The 18,027-nt window shown below is 39.3% G+C and overlaps 1 protein-coding gene across 1 annotated transcript in view; it reads right to left on the minus strand.

The window, feature by feature from the left end:
- LOC149265110 (protein LEAD-SENSITIVE 1-like) overlaps nucleotides 1-17,340 on the minus strand; it is a 34,322-nt gene extending 16,982 nt beyond the window's left edge. The window contains exon 1 of the mRNA XM_089391616.1: nucleotides 17,158-17,340. Within this exon, the coding sequence (XP_089247742.1) occupies nucleotides 17,158-17,251 (94 nt within the window). The 5' untranslated portion in view covers nucleotides 17,252-17,340. The remainder of the gene's footprint in view (nucleotides 1-17,157) is intronic.
- Between the last annotated feature and the right edge of the window lie 687 nt (nucleotides 17,341-18,027).

Here is an 18,027-nt window from a genome sequence, read left to right on the forward strand (position 1 = left end):
ATCATTTTTTCATTTTAATTCCTTATTAACGTTTTAGTGATGCTGTTACATGTTGAAAATCCAGGTCTTACACAAAGGCATCATTGAAAAAACTAGGTGACATTGTATTAGGTGTTATTGTTACATGAAATGGAATAATGCAACCACTTTGAACATTGAAAGGATAAAGGATCCAAGCTTCTATGAAGTAAGACCAACCGCTCATTAAATTATCACCTTTTGTAGTACATACACCCTATATGGCATGTTTAAAGTTATGAATGTTTGAATTACAATATACTTCTAAACATATTTCAAATAAAAGTCAACATTGCTTTCAATTAAAAGGTAGGGAAAGCCAACATATTTTAACTTTTTATATCATTTATGTTGATTATCAATATATGTTTGAAACAATGTTAATATTGAGTTGTGGGGGCGTTGGGGGCAGGAGAGGAGGGGCCGGGTGAATTAGTACTAAGGCTAACTTAAATTTTTGTTCTAATTTATACTTCTATTCAAACATGCCAACCATCATGAGAAATCAACAACATATCATGTGAAGCAACATAAATCAACACATAAACACAAACACCATGAGAAGTATAAACATGAGACACAAAGGTTTAACATGGAAACCCTTATGGGAGAAAAACCACCAAATCTTATTTTTTATTTGATGTAAAAATAAGCTCTTACTCTAGTACATTAAATTGTTTGTGAGCCACCACTCATAGGAAGCACAAACTCCCTTTGATTGTTTACTAACACCCACTAGCAGGAAGCACTAACTCCCTTTTTTTGTAGACACCTGACCAACTTACCAGAAGCACCAACTGAAGCATCAACTTCATGGATTTTTCGCAAGCACCAACTTGCAAAAGGGCCCAACCCCCAAGCTTTTATCAGATACCCACTGATATAGAAGCACCAACTCCCAGTATGTAGGCTCCAACCCACACTCAATATGGAAATCAATACATTGTAAATGGTATCCACTGCCTATTTTCAACTGTTTGTTCTCCCTTGTAGCCCTCACATTACACAACCCACAAAACACTTTGGTCTCTTCTCACGCTACTCATTTTGTTTATTCAACCACAACATACATTTAGCTCTTCAACCGTAAACAATTTTGTAGCATGCTCAACACTTTGTTCTCTATTGTTGGACCTCGTCCTCATGCACTCTTAGCCTCTCTCTTCAACATAGGTACTCTCAACCTCTCTCTACAACCTAGGCACTCTCGGCCTCTCTCTTCAGCATAGTCACTCTTGACCTCTCTCTATAGCGCAGGCACACTTGACCTCTTCTCAGCAGTGCTCACCCATAGAGCTCTTCACATATCTCACTCAATAATGTTGCCTTCACCCAATCTCATTACTGTAATCCTTGGTTTTATTCCACTATAACACAATAATAATGTTATCTTTCTCAACCATCACTCTGCCATCCACACTACCCATAAGAGTACTCCAGCATGGCTTCTTGTACTTCATAATATAGGATTGCCTATTAAAACTTATAACTGAAGCATGGACTTTTATCGTGTTGTATTGTCCTATTACACAACCAATACATCTTCATTAACTCACAAAATGGGCAAAAAATGTTCTTCCATGCCGATAATCAATTCTTATGCACCCAACAATATTTTCAATTTAATTCTCCATGGCATGCAAAGAAGCTCATAGGTGGCTTTTTTCCTTTCAAGACAAGCACCTTTGATTATTCTACACAATCATGGTCCTTTCTACCTTGACTTAGTGTTTCTTAACAATTTCCACTACCACTAGTTTCCAAAGGTCTAGATTCTGACCTGTTTAAGCTTAAATATCCATACATAGTGAATGACCAGTTTGGTGTAAAAACCAAATGTGGAGGAACCTACCAATTGAGATACCATCCTATTCAAACTCCACGGATGCGTGAATATGGCACAATGCCACATTTGGCACCCCTGCCAAAAATAGAGGACTTCTCCCAAAGCTTTCAACCCATCCATCCAAGTGTCCAAGCACTTTATTAAAGGCACAAATCCTTTTTAATTCCATCACTGCAAAACATATTACCTCTACTTCTCCTTTTGAAATTAAATTACACACTTTTTCAATTTTGCCAAAATTATTTTAGCTCCTTATTTGTTGATGCCTAGCCTATTTTTCCATCATAGGAATAGGTGTTGTGACCTCCAGCTAAGCATCTAGGTGCTAAACTTCTTCCCTAGCCTATGAGGTCTTAATTCCTTTTATAAGCTTCTCTTCACCCTTGGCCTTCCATTACATGTAGCCTGACACTGATGCTTAACCCGTAGCTCTCAAACTAGCACTATCGTTTGTGCCTCCCTTTAAAACATTCGGGCTCCTCTAGGAAGTCTTAACCGTCTTGTGGGGTCCAAATGACGAATGCACCAGCCAATAAAAAAGCTGCAGGGATAAGATGTCTCGGTGGGGTCCTCTTGCAACACCATGGTCCAATAACATTGCTCCCAAGCTGAGTTATCTCTGACACTGCCTAGATCATCCTAACACCTAGTAAGCCCGACAATCCCTCTATGTGTTGCTACAAAACCTTCTGGGCTCTAACCAATGGGATGGTGTCATGTTGTCATCACCTCTAACCAATAATGCACTGCCACCTATCTCGCTGTAAGAGACGAAAAAGAAAGGGTCCCTAGACCTTGGTTTTGTGAGCAAAACATTTATAAAAATTTATTAAGGGTTTGACCTCTTCTCTGCTTGCCACGTTTCCCGGTGCTTGGAAAAGCATCGTTGGTCAATACCGTCAATTGCCACCCATCTCAAAAACCCTTGCTAGATGTTTGTGGTATTGAGAGGGGGGTGTCAGGATGAACCTCCACCATTGATCTCCATATCGATGGTATGAGCATACTGCCATCTCGACACTCATCTTCCCATTAACTCTTCTACTTGTTGAACCATTGGGACCTCCTCTGATGTGCGTGGTGCCTGATTTCCCTTCGAACTTGCATGGTATTTAAAATCTTCTTGTGTTGTCTTGGTTCTTTGTCCTTTGCCCTACATAAAAATTCTCAGGCACTCCTGTCAAGCCTACATGTAGGGAGGGCTCCACTGTTGTCCAATCAAAACGTTCCTCGCTACTACTAGGTCCAAGTCCACTTAACACTTCCATCTCAATGCTCACCTTTGTGACCATTTAAAAAATTATGGGACCTGTCTGTCGGGCTTAAATGTAGATCAGGCTACACTATCAGCCAAACAAAACACTCCTCACTGTAGCACCGTTAGATCACGTTCGCCCAGTGCTTGGTTAGTTGCTATGCTAAAGAGCTCCATCGTATTTGGAAAATCCGCTAAACTAACATGTCGTTAAATGGTCCTTTAGCTACTTTTGTCACTGTAACTTTGACTTTGGAGATCATGACTTTAATTGTCGATAAATTTCACTTTAGGATGCCATTTGCAGACTTCAACATACCATTATAAAGCTCTTTCTGAGCATAATCCAACTCTGCCACAACTGAGGACATCTGAGATGATCTATTGATTTAGAAATTCCATCCAAGCATGGACCTCCCAACCATCATAGTCATCATATAAGGGCTTCTCCAATAAGTATACTATTGTGATGATTCTCTTAAAGAGACTACAACAACCATGGGACGTCCCCTAAGCTCGACACATCATGCACTTAAATGTTAGTCCTAGATTCCATCACAGCTAGGCTAGTGGACATCAATGTCAACGTCTGTTGCAACCAAGCTCAATGTTAATCAGGTTGACTAGACTAGTGGACATTAATGCCAATGCCTATTGTCACCTACCTCAATGCTAATTTGGTTGACATCAATACCAACACCCTTGCAGCCACTAGAAATCTAGAAAATGCCAAATATCCAATAATCTTCCCGTGGCATTTATGGCAACACCTCAACACTTTTCCACATTGATGGAAAATCCTCATGTTTCTTCCACACTTCTCCTTGCATGAGCCACTAATCGCTTTCTCTCCTCTACATGGGTCATCACAACTTACTGACTTTCTCTCCTCTACATGGCCCATTACAACTTACTCTCCCCCTTTGACATCAATGGCAGAGAGCTACAAGTTGCTTCTTCAACCCCTTACAATCATTGATTGAAGGTCAAGTTGCTAATGTGCATTCTGATTTGCTAACTTCTCTTCTCTAGGGATGATATCTCTAATGAGGCTCATCAATTCTTCCATCCAATATCAGCTACACTCATCATGGGTATAGGCAATTGCAAATCTAAACACTAGAAAAAAATCCATTATGCCTTTCTTGTAGCTAATCCTGCTTTATAAACTGGACATATGTGATATGCTCCCCTTGAACATATATTGGCTCTTATTTAAATACCCATCCAATTCTCATTACCTTATGGCTATTGGTTGAGTACTCTTTCTACAAATATATCTTTTTTATCAATTAAAAGGAACTTCTACCAATTGAAATTTTTCATGGTATTGTTGTTGAATGAAAATACCAGCCATCAGTGATGCATTGAGCTTGTTTTTCATTGTTTTTGCTTTTGTTGCTTCAAAGATTGTGCTCACTTCTCCTGAGCATCTTAATAGTCACTACTGCTCCCCTTGAGAACATATTGCTACACATATGGATTGTTGCTTAAGTAAGGGTATTTCACCCAAGATGAAAAACTTTAATTTTTTGCACAATATTTCTTCCTGAGGTTGAAAATGTTTTCCTTCTACTACTTACTAAATTAGCTTCCCCTAAGTCAGTGCTCTTTGATCTCTTGCATATACTTCCCTGCTTCTACAATGGGGACTAATTCTGTGGACTTGAATTAACTATGGGCCTCTTTTCATTCCACACTCTTGTTGTAACTCATCTTCTTCTCAAAACTTAAAGTGTTGTGAACTCCCCATAAAACCAAACAAACTACATTCCCCTTCTCTTGGAATTTTGTTATGTTTGAGATAAACAAATTCATTACTATAATCAACAAGGGGACTTGGTCATACCTCCAATTCTCAGACGCATCACTCTGTATAAGATTTACTATGCCTACATTTGAATTATTTGGCCTCACTTGAGACCATTCTCTTCTTTTAATCAAGAGAAATAGAGGATCTACTCCCCTTGAGTAGATTTTTCTCCTCCTTCCAATGCTTCAATGGTCAAGTCCTAACAAGAGCATTATATTTTAGTTTATTTTTCAACTTGCATTAGTTTTCATCTAGGTTGTGCTGATTGGAAGGGCACTCCTCCCTTCTTTCCTCTTTCTTTTTCCATATCTTCTTGCTACCTTTCTTCCTTATAGAGGGGTCTATTATGAGGGTAAGAGGATCTTTCTTCTTGTTTTTCTTTTGATTTATTTCTCCTTTTTCAACTTGATCTTTTTACACATAGCATTGAAGATGTACTAGTGATCATTTGATCCATCCTCAATTTTGGTTCTCAAGGACTCAGCTTCTCCATTTTCATGTATATTCTGAGAAGCATCCTTCTTCTTCTCATATCTGCAACACACTATCTTGTGCCCAATATTGTCACAATTGTAGCATTCTACATGGCTTAGGAATGGGGAAAAATGATTTTTGTGTGTGACAACATTCTTTTCAAACCCACTATTGTTGCCACCATGCTTATTTCTAGTCATCCTATGCCTTCTTGGGTCACTTCTCCCCAACAAATTTTGTTTTCTTGCAAACCTTCTACAATATTTGGCTCTATGGCCAAAATTGTTGCTGATCTAGGTGGATGTTGGTGGCCACCCACCTATCCCATTTGGACCCCCACAACTGTCTCTTTCAGTTTTTCAGTTTCCTTAATTATAGCACAGTTTACTATTTTTAGCAGTTTTTCGGGTCCTAAACTTCCGGAGCCGTTTTGAGGCCCTAAACGACGTTTTTTTGGGAAATCCACCGCCAGCGATTTTTCTGATAAAAATCGTCTTTTCCGTCGTAGTCCTCGGAGAGATCTTTCCAACGGGCTATCATGCACGTCAAACGGAGATAATAAGACCAATTCACGACCCCAGGAAGTTGGTTGTCCAACTCACCCCAAAACGGGGCCCACAATTTGGCTTTTCATCTTCTAGGATTAGGTTTTGGAATGTGAAGGGTTTTCCATTGTTTCTCAATAATAAATAGGCCTTCGAGCCTCATTGTAAACATAGTTAGAAACAGTTCAGAGGCATGTAGCCGACACATCTCTTCTCAGAGATAAGCTACCATCGCCCTAGCTGGGTTATTTCTATTTGTAAGCATATTTCAGTATTCTCCATTAATGAAATGAAGTATTATTTCCACTGCATCTCTGTTTTTATGGTTATTGCATCTCTGTATTTATGGTTATCTCTGTAATCTATTGCGTTCCTGCTTAAATCCGGATCAGTGGTATCAGAGCGGTCTGCTTTTTCTCTGTTTTTCTTTACATGTCCCCAACGAGGTCGGGATATAAGGAGGTAGGGCTTGAATTGGTCGAACCTTTGCAAGACCAGCCTTGCAAATCTCGACGACCTCCCATGGCAGATGAGAAGAAAGACGAGGGGGCAGGAGATCCTATCAGAATCTTGCTCGAAGAAGCCCTCGAGCGGCAAAGGAACGCGATGATGGATAGCTTTGCGCAGATCCTTAAGCGGCTACCAAGAGGCGATGCATCGGCTTCCAACAGCTACTCTGGAAACACCACACCGTTTAAGGTACAAGTTAATTTTGAAATCCCCATCTTCGAGGGTCAAATAGACGCAGATGCCGTAGATAAATGGTTAAATCTGCTAGATGGGTATTTTTCTGTTCATGAATTTTCAAATCGGGAAAAGATTGTTTTCGCTCTTCTCAAAGCAGCCCCACACGTCAAGGACTGGTGGGAAACATACTGCGAGCAGAAGGATGAAAGTACAGGCTCACTGTTTTCAGCCACCCCCACTTGGAATGACTTCCGGTATGCCATCAAGGAGCAGTACTACCCTGTCAAGAGCTATGAGGACAAACACATCAAATGGACCACACTGCGGAAGGGACAAGACCAAGATGTACCAGAGTTCACAAACATTTTTCATACCCTTCGCACACAATTGGGTATCAAAGATTCTGAGCTGCATCTGGTACTCAAATACCGTGGCTGCCTACACAGATACATCCAGGAAGAGATGGAGTTCTTGAACATCTCCTCACTCGGCACAGCATACCGATACGCTGTCAAAATCGAGCAAAAGTTCAAACAGAAGAAGCGAGACTTTGGATCTGCAAATCCAAAGCCCAAAGGACAAAGCCAAGGCGGGGTGACCCAAGACAACCCGTCGAAGCCGCAAGAAAAGAACAACACCATGAAGCCGAAGAAGGACACAGGAAAGTGGTGTGAGTTCCACAAGAGTCCCACTCATAACACAAGTGAGTGTCAGACCAAGCAGTCACTGGTGGCCGAGTTGAAGGCTTCCGAATCAGATGCATGTTCCGACTCTGAGTCAGAACCCAACAAGGGGAATGACAAAGGGAAGCAGATCATTGATGCGGATCCCAACGCCACTGTTGCTACTACCAAGATCCAGAAAAATGAGCCCGAAGATCCAGAGGAGGGGGAACGTCTTTTCCACTCACAGATGTGGGTGAAGGGTTCGCCGCTGCAATTCATTGTCGATAGTGGCAGCCAAAAGAACCTCGTTTCAGCAGAGGTCGTGAAGCGGTTGGGCCTACCAACTACGCCACACCCACAACCGTACAGTATCGGGTGGCTTCACGAAGGACGAGATCTCAAAGTTCACCAGCAGTGCCGCCTTCCCTACAACATCAAGCCCTTCACAGATGAGGTATTGTGTGATGTTACACCTCTGGATGTTTTTGATGTACTATTAGGCCAGCCATACTTGTGGAGGCGACATGCTGTGTATAAGTCAAGGCCTCGCGCTGTCATTATTTCTTTGGATAATTCATTATACAGGATACCAGAGGTAGCTCCACCTACCATCACCTCTTTGATCACTGCTAAGAAAGGCAGCAAGCTCATCTCACAGACTAGGAAATTTATTTTCTATCTGGTTCGCTCCCAAAGTAAGGGGAAGATCGTTGCTACATCCATGACCCCCGCAAAGGGTTCCTCCATGCAGCAGCAGCAACATAGGGATACAGTCATGACAGAACACAGGAACAACTTCTCCTTACCCAAAGGGGTACCACACAAGTTTCAGGTGTGCGAAAAAGTTTGGTTACATCTGCAGAGAGGACGCCTTACCAGAACCCATCAGAAACTCAGACCGCTTCGACATGGTCCTTACACCAGTAACAAGGCTGTGGGCAACAATGCTTTGAAGCACAACATTCCTCCATTCCTTCGCTTGCACTGATTGTTCAATGTGGACCATCGCCGACCATGCTTTCCACCATTTCTGGACACATCAGAGATTGTAGAACAGCTCACTAGAGACCCAGCTCAGCAGAAGCTTCCTCATCTCAGGGAGGAACTCAACGCAATGGGGACCATTGCTTCCTAAGGGGGGAGGAATGATCCAGGTGGATGTTGGTGGCCACCCACCTATCCCATTTGGACCCCCACAACTGTCTCTTTCAGTTTTTCAGTTTCCTTAATTATAGCACAGTTTACTATTTTTAGCAGTTTTTCGGGTCCTAAACTTCCGGAGCCGTTTTGAGGCCCTAAACGACGTTTTTTTGGGAAATCCACCGCCATCGATTTTTCTGATAAAAATTACCTTTTCCGTCGTAGTCCTCGGAGAGATCTTTCCAACGGGCTATCATGCACGTCAAACAGAGATAATACGACCAATTTGCGACCCCAGGAAGTTGGCTGTCCAACTCACCCCAAAACTGGGCCAACAATTTGGCATTTCATCTTCTAGGGTTAGGTTTTGGAATGTGAAGGGTTTTCCATTGTTTCTCAATAATAAATAGGCCTTCGAGCCTCATTGTAAACATAGTTAGAAACAGTTCAGAGGCATGTAGCCGACACATCTCTTCTCAGAGATAAGCTACCATCGCCCTAGCTGGGTTATTTCTATTTGTAAGTATATTTCAGTATTCTCCATTAATGAAATGAAGTATTATTTCCACTGCATCTCTGTTTTTATGGTTATCGCATCTCTGTATTTATGGTTATCTCTGTAATCTATTGCGTTCCTGCTTAAATCCGGATCAGTTGCAAGAAAAACAATAGCCATAAAATGGATTTTGAGGACTAAATATACCTTTACTTTGAGTGCTTATTCCTTGAGGGGGAAAGGACCTCACTTGGTTCTTCATGTGTCTTCCATGGTTGTTTGGATAGCTACCTTGCATTCTTTCTTTTTTTTTTGTAGCTCCCTTCCTCTATTCTCCTCAATGTTGTTTCTTAACATTATGTTGTTGTCTTTACTTCTCTTTTTGTTGTTGGTTTCCAAAAATTATTTTCCTTTATTATTGTTGGGACCTTCAACTTCCTTTGTTCTATTGGAGCTTGATTCTTCTTTGTGGCCCAAACTAGCCTTGATGAGAGGGGATCTCTACTTAGGAAACATCTTATCCAAGGCCTTCCTTCTCCTCTCAAGCTTCTAATATTGAGACAACTCTTTATTTTTCCTTTTTAGGACATGTCTCAATGAGACTACTTCATCTTGTAGTCTCTCATATAAGGCTTCCTTTTCAAGCAACTTATTCATTAACATTTCATTCAATATTAACCTCTCCTTGTTGAGCATTTAGGTCAACATTTTTTTTTCTCAACTTCTCATTCTCCAGCTCATATTCTTGTAGTTACTCCTTTTTCCTGGGGTTGGATTTGGATAGCTCATTGATCTCTTTTAGACAAGAGATGAGATTCTTCCTAAAGTATATCCTTTCATTCAGATCTTTTTCTTTGTTATCAAAGGTGCTAGCAGATCCACCACAAAGATCTAAATTGCTCTCTATGTACATGGAATCTTCCACAGGTCTGAGAAGTATTCCATATTCATCACTACCATGGCTACTCCTATCCTCTTCATGGGATATACTCTCATCTTCCTTTTAGGATCCCTCATTTGCTATTGCTACTAAGGTAGGTCTATCTACATCACTTCTAGATGCATTTCTATATTCAAAACCTTGACATGAACATATAGAAGATAAATGACCTATCATTTTAGTTTATCATAGAGCAATAGAATACCTTTTCAGCAACATTACCTTTCTTCTAATTCATCATCATCATCAACTTGAGAGTGATGACTAGTAGGTTGTGCATTAAGAGAAAGATCTCTAATATCCTTAGCATCTCTTTTATGGGATGGTTTCTTTGTCTTCTTCCTTGTCCTCTTCTATTTATGATTTCCAGCACCAGCGTTTGCATGTTTTGGTTCACTACTTGAGCAACAAGGTTCTTCGACCTTCTCTTGAGCCACATTGCTATCTCTTCCATATAGACAATATGACTTGTCCCATTTTTTCTTTTTTGTCTCACTTTATGAACATCTGACTTTGATAACCCTTTCATGATAATCTCCTTGGATTTTGCACTAAACTTATTCTTCTCTCCATATTCTTCAGAGAACCAAACATCTTCATTGATGACCATTAAATAGGCTCCCATTCTAATCCTTTAGATCTCATAATCTGATCCATTTAGAAATCGAACTTGCTTTGGTGATAGCCAAACTTGATTAGTCATTGTTTCCTTTTGATCTACCTTCAACTAGTTATGTTTTTCCTAAAGGAACCAGGATATGATACAAATTGTTTGAAACAATGTTAAAACTGAGAGGGGGTGTGAACTAGTATTAAGGCTAATTTAAACTTTTATGCTAATTTATACTTCTATTCAAATTTGGCAACCATAATGTAAGGAATCAACAACATATCATGTGTGGCAACATAAATCAACACATGAACACACACGCACCATGAGAAACATACACAAGAGACACAAAGGTTTAACGTGCAAACCCTTATGGGAGAAAAACCACCAAAGCTTGTTTTTCATTTGATGTAAAAATAAGCTCCTACTCTATTACATCAATTTTTTTGTGAGCCGCCACTCATAGGAGGCACCAACTTCCTTTGATTATTTGCTAGCTCCCACTAGCAGGAAGCACCAACTTGCTTCTTTTGTAGAAACCTGATCAACTTACCAGAAGCACCAACTTCATGAATTTATTGTAAGCATCAACTTGCAAATCATTGGATTTATGCAAGCACCAACTTGCAGGAGGCCCCAACCCCCAATATTTCTTCAGATACTCACTGAGATGGAAGCACCAAATCCTTGTAAGTAGGCTTCAAACTACACTCAGTATGGAAATAAATACACTGTAAATGACATCCACTCTGCTCATTTCCAGCTCTTTGTTCTCTCCTGTAGCCTTCACCTTACACAACCCACACAACACTTTGTTCTATGCTCACTCTAATCATTTTGCTCATTCAACAATAGCATACATTTACCTCTTTGGCCTTCAACACTTTTGTAGCATACTCAACACTATGTTATCTACAATTGGACCTCTTCTTCAAAAAATTTCAACCTCTCTCTTCAGCATAGGCACTCTCGACCTATCTCTGTAGCCCAAGCACTCTCAGCCTCTCTCTTTAGCATAGGAACTCTCGACCTTTCTTTGTATCCTAGGAACACTTGTCCTCTTCTTAGTAGCAGTCACCCCCGAAGCTCTCCACATAGCTCACTCAAAAATGCTTCCTTCCCGAATCACACTACTGCAATCCTTGGTTTTGTTCAACTACAAAACAAGAAACAACGTTATCTTTGTCAACCATCACTCTGCCATCCACACTATCGGAGAGCGTACTTCAACATGGCTTCTGATACTTCATAAGACATGATTACCTATTCAAACTCATAACTAAATCATGAATTGTTGTCTTGCTATATTTTCATATTACTCAGTCATTGCACCTTCGTTAACTCACATAATGGGCACACAATGTTCTTCTATGTCGTCAATCAATTCTTTTACACCCAACAATCTTTTCAATTTAATTCTCCCTGGTGTGTAAGGAAGCTCAGAGGTGGATTGTTTCCATTCAAGATAGGCTCAATTGATTATTCTACACAATCATGGTCCTTGTTGCCTTGACTCGATGTTTCTTGACAAGCACCACTGCCACCAATTTCCAAAGGTTTAGTTGTCGACCCATTAAAGCTTCGATAGCCATACATGGAAAATGGCCAATTTGGTGTAACAAACAAATATGGGGGAACTTCCCAAGTGAGCTTCTGACTCGTCCAAATTTCACGAATGCATGAATATGGTGCAATGCAATATTTGGAAACCCTGTTAGAAATGGAGGACTTCTCCCAAAGTTGTCAACCCATCCATCCAAGTTCCCAAACACTTTATTAAAGGCCCAAAACCATTTTAATTCCACCGCTGCAAAACATAACCTTTGTGACCCCTTTTTAAATTATATTACACACTTTTTCAATTCTTCCAGAATGCTTTAAGCTCCTTTGCTAGTGCCTAGTCTTTCTTTTCCATCACAGGACTAGGTGTTATGACCTCTAGCTAGGCCTCTAGGTGCTAAACTTCTTCCCAAGCTCACAAGGGATTAATTCCTTTTATAAACTTATTCGCGCCCTTGGTCTTCCGCTACATGTATCCTCGTGATGGCGCTTAGCCCATAGCTCTCAAACTTGACACTATTGTTTGTGCCTCCCTTGTAAACTTTTGGACTCCCCTAGGTAGGCTTATTTGTCTTGTGGGGTCCAACCGATGCATGCACCATCGATTAAAAAACTTGCAAGGTTGAGTTGTCCTGATGGGGTCCTCCCACAACACCATGGGCCAATATCATGGCTCCCAAGCTTAGCTATCTTTGACAATGCCCACGTCATCTTAACACCTAGTCAGCCTGACACTCCCTATGTATGCTGCTACAAAATCTTTCAAGCTTTGACCAACAGAATGACTTCATGTTGATGTCACCTTTGACCAGTAATCTGTTGCCACCTATCCCACTATCAGAGAGGAGAGAGAAAGGGTCCCCAAACCCTGGTTTTGTGAGCAAAACCTTTATAGAAATTTCTTAAGAGTCTGGTCTCTTCTCGACTTACCACGTTGCCCAATGCTTGGAAAACCACCGTTGGTCAATACCTGTGGTTGCCACTCATCTCGACACCCCTTGTTAGATGTTTGTGGTATTGAGGGGGGGTGTCAGGATGAACCTCTATCATTGATCTCCAGTTCAGCAGTTTGGACCTATTTCCATCTCGACACTCCTTTTGCCCTTAACTCTTTCACTTGCTAACCCATCATGACCTCTTCTGATGTCTATGGTGCTTAATCTTCCTCTAAACTTGCACGGTATTCAAACTCATCTTGCGTCATTTCAATTCTTCGTTCTTTGCCTTGCATAAACCTTCTGGGGCACTCTCGTCGGGCCTACATGTAGGGAAGGCTCCACCGTCGACCAATCATAATGTTCCCTGTTGTTGTCAGGTGCACATCTGCCTGACACTTCCATCCCGACACTCACCTTCGCGACCCTTTAAAAACTTTCAAGACATATTCGTTGGGCTTAGTTGTAGAGTGGGCTCCACCATTGGCCAAACAAAACACTCCCCACTACAATGTTGTCAGACGACGTCTAAGAGGTCCTCTGTTAGCCATTGTGCTAAAGTGCTCCATTGTATTTGGCAAAGATGCCAAACTAGCATGCCACTAAAGGGTCCTTTAGCTACTTTTGGCACTGCAACTTTGACTCTGGAGGTCCTAACTTTGACTGTCGATAGCTTTTCATCTAGGAAGTCATTTGTAGACTTCAGTATACCGTTGGAAGGATCTTTTTAAGCACAATTCAATTGTGCCACATCCAGGGGCATCTGAGCTGCTCTTTTGATTAACAAATGCTTTCAAAGCATGGGCCTCCCAACAATCATAGTCATCATATCATGACTTCTTCAATAGTCTTGCTATTATGATGACTCTTTACAAGATATTACTATAGCCATGGGATTCCCCCTGAGCTTGGCACACCATGCACATTATTGCTAGCCCCAGTTGACATCATAGCTAGACTAGTGGACATCAATGCCAACGGTTGCTTCCACCAACCTCAATGCTAATCTAGTTGACGAGACTAGTGGACAACAATACCAATGCTTGTTGCCACCTACCTCAATGCTAATCTGGTTAACATCAATCCCAACACACTTGTAGCCACTAGTCATCCAAACAATGCCAATGGTCGAACAATATTTTAAAAAACTTTCTTAATTAAGGATGTATGTTATATGCTACATTTGATCCTATTTAATTATATTGAATAATCATTCAATCCACCTTTTATCTAACAGACTTTATATCTACACCTAATACAATATATAATAAGTTAGAGGTTCCATTGTAGAAATTTGATGGATTTTTATAAAAATAATAAAAAAAACACACTTATTTATGTTAGGCTATATAGTCATTAAAAGCACCCTTAAGATGCCAAACCTTATCTTTGCACCTAATGCAAAAGTATATTACACATTCCTTTAACTTAAAAGTTTTGTTTTAAAAATATAAAACATTTCATTATAAAAATAGAACTCGTTAACTATTAAAGGGTTATTAAATAATATTCTTACTCTAACGTCAAGTAAGATATTAATATCCAGAATTATACATTAACTATTATTTGAATAATAACTATTAATACATCAACTTACCACAATTATAATAATTATATTAAATTATATTGCTAAATCGATAAAAATACCACATACTATTCCATAAAAGTTGCACCAAACTTCCACAAACTTCCACTTTTTACTTACATTGGATGCATACTTCCACTCTTTACTTACATTGGATGTATTCTTTTAATCCTATTAACATACTTTTCTAATCAGTTTGAGACATTAATAAATATTAAGATAACTAATATACACAACTTTTATTAAAGCACCCGACATTCCATTACCATACCAAAATAGTTGGAGAAAACATAAAATGCAGCAAAAGACTATTGCGACCAAAGATCATGGGGGCTTATATTCAAAGGTTTGATTGGTCTCAAAAACACCTGTAGTGTAAGGTGCGGCCTTTGGGGGAGCAATAAACACCAGCCAACGACCTAATTTTGACCTAGAGCAACAGTACGATGCATGAGGAGGTCATACTGCTTATAACAGCAACACTACGATGCACGAGGAGGTCTTACTGCTTATAAGGAGTGTGATTTGTTTAATGATGGACGAAGTTGCGAACCAGTACAACCAAGTGGATGGAAAACATCAAACAGCAAAAGCAATTAAACTTAAGCCTGCAGGAGATAAAGATATATCCACGTGTTTTAGGAAAACTGAACTGATTTAGCAATTTCCAATTTATTTACAATAATTCTGAAATAGGAGCCACTGATTTTTCATTTTCCAAATCATCCAACAATGAAGGAAAGAGCGCATTAATGAAGAAAAACACTTGTTGTAATGTGTTGCAATATGCATTTACCATTAAAACACTGAAATATGAAGAAAATTTTTCACACTATAAAGATAGCTATCTTTATAACTAGCGCTCATAGAAATCTTCATAGTGGCAATTAAATATTAAGAACAATCACCAAACTGCAAACAGTTAATTTTAATAGTTCGCAAATGCAAGTTCACAGCAAAATACACAACAGGCAGAGGAAAATCAATGTACATGGAAACATTATTTATCCTAAAATTCCAAAGGAATTGGATTCAGCCAGGCTGTTTTGTTATGCTTCTATCTATAGTTCGCAAATGCAAGTTCACAGCAAAATGCACAACAGGCAGAGGAAAATCAATGTACATGGAAACATTATTTATCCTAAAAATCCAAAGGAATTGGATTCAGCCAGGCTGTTTTGTTATACTTCTATCTATAGGCCATATGTTTTCTGATTAATCTCTAACCTCATCAACGAAGTATCGGTAGCATGTAGCATTCCTCTTCATTTTCAGCCAAAGAATCCCTCGTCCCTCTTATAGGAACAATATATAAAAACAAAACAACATAGAGAAGATTGGCTTAACTAAGAGATAGCTGGAATGTCAAGCCTCTTTAACTTTTTTGATGTTTAGGAAAAATTATTATAATTTAGTTGTCAAATTCATTATTAGCTGTTATTGGCTAATGCAGGTTGATTTATCACTTTTATTCAAGGAAAACTAGGCTATCTAGTATTACTCCTTATCTGCAAATGCAGACTGATTTATCACTTTTATTCAAGAAAACTAGGCTACCTAGTATTACTCTTTATTGGCAAATGCAGGTTGATTTATCACTTTTATTCAAGGAAAACTATGCTACCTAGTATTACCCTTTATGGGCAAATGCAAGTTGATTTATCACTTTTATTCAAGGAAAACTAGGCTACCTAGTATTACCCCTGGTAGTATGTAAAAATGCAGACTTTCACTCCTGTTAGATACTTCTAGATCTTAGGCCATTAACTTGTTTCTTTATCTGAGAAAAAAATATCAACTAAACAAAAACAGTTTCTTTTCTCTTTATATTTTCCAAAGGAAAAAAAATTCTTTTTAAAATAAGTAACTTTTATTTTTTATAATAACCTTTCTTATATTTATATTTAAAATACAATGATTAATTACATATACCAACCTAACTAGCTTCAGAAAGACATATTTTGGAATCCAGCAGATAAAGTGAATTTAGTAAAAAATTAACTTCTATCTATCTTATTCTTGAAATTTACGATGCAGATAAAAGGCAACATAACCCATACCTATTCTTGAAATTTACAATCCAGATAAAAAGGCAACATAACCCATGCCTATTCTATTCTATTTTAATTTTTTTTTAAATTTACAGTCCAGATAAAATATTCTTGAAATTTACAAAACTACATATAATAACCCTTCACACCAACAAGCGGATCTCTTTCATATTGTGCGGATCTAATTCGAATCATTCTGGGAAGCAAACCATAACCCAAACATTTCAAGGAAAAAAAGAACTTAACAGCTGCCTCTTCCAAAACCTAGGTTCCCCGTACCCAAAAATCCAAACGGGTCACAATTAGACCCATGAGATCTTCATAAAACCCAACTTAAAGAAAATGATAGCAAACCTCATTGCCATTAAAAATTTAAAACCAGGAAAATTCTGAAAACAATTTGGGTATCACACCATACATATCCATACATATGTCACAGAAGCAAGGCAGAACAAATGCATTACAACGCAGAAAAATCTGATACCTTCTCAGTAACTGTTTTGAATGTAAAGGCTATATTGAGGCGAGGAATTGTACCGTGGTGAGCATATGTGTAACCTGCCCTCCATGAGTAAACATGGTCCCCAGCTCTGAGATCGCTTCTGTCCACCCTGTTGAAGAGAAAGCCCATTCTGATTAACTGAACTGAATCACAATGGATGGCGCAATGCAGAGGAGCCTGCCTCGGAGTCCCGCTGTCGAAATAGAATGCGCTGCGTTTTCCGATTTGCAGAAAAATGTAGGAAATTCTAGGTTTAAGCATGATTCATATAGGTACTATGATTGGACAGCGACGCCATGCGTAGAGGGACATTATCTATCACATCAATCTTGGCATCAATCCCTGGAATTTTACAGTCGGAAACCTTGCATCAATTCCCATATTTACCGTATTATGATACCATTCCCGGGAATCTTGGCATCAATCTTAACATCAATCCCTACCTTATCGGAATTTTAAAACAAACCCACATTTCAAATTTCATGGTTATTTATGTTCACAATGTCACGGAAGCATCTTGACAGTTGTGTAAAACAATTTTGCCCTTTGCAAACAATATTGCATTCACATACAACAAAGTTATTAATGCTGCAAGTGACTAATGTTGCCTCAGCAGTCTGATATTCTCACGCTATCCTCCCATGAATTGATTGATACATCCTGATCCCCTCATTGCTATGAACGTACCACGCCCATGCACAGCCATTCCATTCATTCCTCGATGGTTTTGACAATATTATCCGATCAATTGACTGATCAATCTGTTGGGTATTTTTTAAATGGAGAAAATACCAAAAACCAAATATTCAAACACACAGAGACAATGCTCTGTTTTATCTCCACATGATCTTTTTGTGCACAGAGGAGGTTAAAAAAAATTTCACAGAGAAACGGAATAATTCACC

This window comes from Pinus tabuliformis, chromosome 6 (assembly GCF_031772625.1).
Source record: "Pinus tabuliformis cultivar Carrire ecotype Pingquan chromosome 6, CPIR1, whole genome shotgun sequence".
NCBI lineage: Eukaryota > Viridiplantae > Streptophyta > Pinopsida > Pinales > Pinaceae > Pinus > Pinus tabuliformis.